Source organism: Galeopterus variegatus, unplaced genomic scaffold, assembly GCF_000696425.1.
Source record: "Galeopterus variegatus unplaced genomic scaffold, G_variegatus-3.0.2 Scaffold19312, whole genome shotgun sequence".
Classification (NCBI taxonomy): domain Eukaryota; kingdom Metazoa; phylum Chordata; class Mammalia; order Dermoptera; family Cynocephalidae; genus Galeopterus; species Galeopterus variegatus.
The window spans coordinates 9,398-12,707 of NW_007745423.1; the positions used below are offsets into that span (position 1 = coordinate 9,398).

General features: G+C 34.4%; 1 protein-coding gene across 1 annotated transcript; it reads left to right on the top strand.

The window, feature by feature from the left end:
• Positions 1–2,492: 2,492 nt before the first annotated feature.
• LOC103583051 (olfactory receptor 8J3) lies at positions 2,493–3,305 on the top strand (the record flags this gene model as incomplete). Its single annotated transcript, XM_008564469.1, has 1 exon — positions 2,493–3,305. A coding segment is annotated over exon 1 (813 nt), but the record flags the coding sequence as incomplete, so codon positions are not given.
• Positions 3,306–3,310: the final 5 nt, after the last annotated feature.

Sequence of the window (3,310 nt, forward strand, 5' to 3'; positions counted from 1 at the left end):
TGAAAATTTGTGAGGGCATAAAGTTTAAGTTGGATTATCACCTAAGATATTGAAGAGTCCTTTACTCTGCAAAACTCTTTCTTCCTCTGTATAATAGTCTTCTGTCATCAATAGGATTACTGTGCAGGACAAACGTGACATACAGTACCCAATACTCTGAGTTGTTCATTATTTATACCACCTTAGTTTTCAAATTACTGCTTCAGTTATCTATTTTTACAAAGGTCTTGTCTATTGTTTTTTACCTGGTGTCTTTCCTGTCCCATTCTTTGTGGAGAGGTGGCATGTGATAGTGTTTATGAGACCATATTCTGAGTGCAGAATGACTTTTTGGGACTTCTGACTCCACCTCTTATAAAGTGAGGGAACTTTGTTAAGTTATCCAAATCTTTGTGCCTCAGTTTCCTTGAATCTAAATGAGTATAGTCCTACTATCTGCTTCCTTGTGTAGACCATATGAGTTAATATATGTAAATTGCTTAAAAAATTGCCAGGCAAACAGTAAGTTCCTGGTTGTTCTCGATATTCATTTGTATTTTTTCTTTCTGTTGGGCTTCTTCTCATAAATAATAATAATGGCCAGTTTATTTTTGTACAGAAGAAGTTTATATGATCAGGGATCATGAGCAGTAGTCATTCAACAGGCAAAAGGGACAGAAGTGGCAAATGCCACATTTCTAACCCAGAATAGCATTTTCAAGAAATTCACTCTTACCTGGAATCCTGGAGTGTTCTCATGGGATTCATGAGATAACTGATTTCATTCATCTCAACCTTTAGGTTTCAATTCAAATGTCACTCTCCCAGAAAGGCCTTCCCCTAATGCCCCATGTGAAATTACTCTCCTAAGTTATCCTAATGTATCTTCTTTATAATTTACTTATTGTACTTATCAAGCCTTCATTTATCTTGTTTGCCTGTTTTTTTTTAGCAGATGTTTGTCTCTTCCCTATCACTGGAATAGCAAGCTCATGAGGTGAGAGACAAACAATTCACCTGGAGTTTGAACATTCCCTGGAAAGGATATAAATTCAATAAGTATGTGGTAAATAAGATCATTCAATAAAACCAAGAGAAAAAATGATGATTTGTTTCAGAAACAAATTGATATCAGATATCCAGCAATACTAGGGGCCATTTTGGTCATATTTCTCTTATTCATTTTATATGTGACTTTATTCTATTTGCTCAGGACAGAAAATTTTTCTATTTATTTTCTATTCTCTCTTTTTTTAGAAGAGAAAATGTCAACAATTCTCGGGTTTTAAAATTCAGACATTTATGATGATACAGTCTGTACTCTCTAGAACATAAGTCAAATTTTTAGATGAGGGATTATGACAGTAATTTGGGGGCCAGTTGCCCACCACTGGGAATATCAATTATGACTACAAGGTACTATAATTGGATTTCTTATGGGCAGGTGATCATCTTTAAAATAAGCAGCTCTAGGAAAATATTCATCCATGTTAAAGTAGCATGCAATTCTATGGCAAATATGTACATGAATTATGCTTATTATATAAACTCTATAGAATATCAATTTTTATTATTACAATTATGAACAATATAAAAATGTAGAAAATATCAATAGAAAAGACAAACTAAAATTAAGAGCAGATATCTTTTATATGATATAAAATTAACATTTTATACTTTGTAAATAAAAATTATGAATAAAAATAAAAATACAATGAAAAAATATGAGGAATTGTACAAAATTTGGGGACAAGACAAAATGGAATAATGAGAGGGAAGTGATAGAAAGTAGTATCCAGTAAAGCGTAACATCAAGTAATTATGACGATAAAATTTTCACTATAATTATAAAAACTGAAAGAAGTAGTATCCAGTAAAGCATAACATCAACTAATTATGACAATGATAAAATTTTCACTATAATTATAAAAACTGAAAAAATAATTGGTAACCTGAAAAATAGATCTGAGGATTTATATTCATGTATTTTTGTCTCAGTTAACCAAATGGAAAATGAGAAAAAACAAGGTAACATACAAGGATGATAGAATTGCAAGTTAAGCATGCATTTAATACAGGAAGTAAAAGAATAGAATGAAGAATATGGGGCAGATAGGCCTAGACTCAGATTAAGAAATCACCAGGAGACACTGCATTTTTTCAGGCTCAATGCAAAAGATATAAGATATGAATCATGGCTTCAAATGTTTGCAAGCTGAGAACATATTCATAAACCAATAAGAATGTGGGAAAGTAAATCCTCAAATGTGGAATAATGCTGGACCGTCTATTTAATTTACTCCACTTGTTTTTATGTCTTTCAAAGAATTGCAAAGTTTGCTTACTATAACTAGAAACTCGAGTTTAATAACTGAGCTAGTTTGAAATGCAATTCAAGGAAACCTCAGCAAGGAATTGCTTTTGCCATCTAACGTCAGTCCAAGTAAATAATTCTTTTAAGTTCATAACTACTTCTTTTCTTCCCCAAATAGATGACATTTTCAATCTCCTTCATGGCTTCTGGAAATTTCACCCAGGTCACTGAGTTTATTCTCACAGGAGTCTCAGACTGTCCAGAGCTCCAGATTCCCCTCTTCCTGGTCTTCCTGGTGATCTATAGCTTGACTGTGGCAGGGAACCTGGGAATCATCACCCTCACTATGGTTGACTCTCGACTTCAAACCCCCATGTATTTTTTCCTTCAACACTTGGCTATCATCAATCTTGGCAACTCTACTGTCATTGCCCCTAAAATGCTAACCAACTTTTTAGTAAAGAAGAAAACCACCTCGTACAATGAATGTGCCACCCAGCTGGGAGCATTCTTGTTTTTCATTGTAGCTGAGGTCATCATGCTTGCTGTGATGGCCTATGACCGCTATGCAGCCATTTGTAATCCCCTGCTCTACATGGCGGTGGTATCTCGGCAAATCTGCCTTCTGCTGGTATTCCTCACATACCTCTATGGCTTTTCCACAGCTGTTGTGGTTTCACCTTGTATCTTCTCTGTGTCTTACTGCTCTTCCAATGTAATCAACCATTTTTACTGTGATATAGCACCTCTGTTAGCATTGTCTTGCTCTGACACTTACATTCCAGAAACAATAGTCTTTATATCTGCAGCTATAAATTTGATTTTTTCTATGATTACAGTTCTACTGTCTTATATCAACATTGTTCTGTCCATTCTAAAGATACGTTCATCAGAAGGAAGGAAAAAAGCCTTTTCCACATGTGCTTCACATATGATGGCTATCACGGTTTTTTATGGGACAATGGTATTCATGTATGTGCAGCCTCGAACTAACCGTTCATTAGATACTGATAAAAT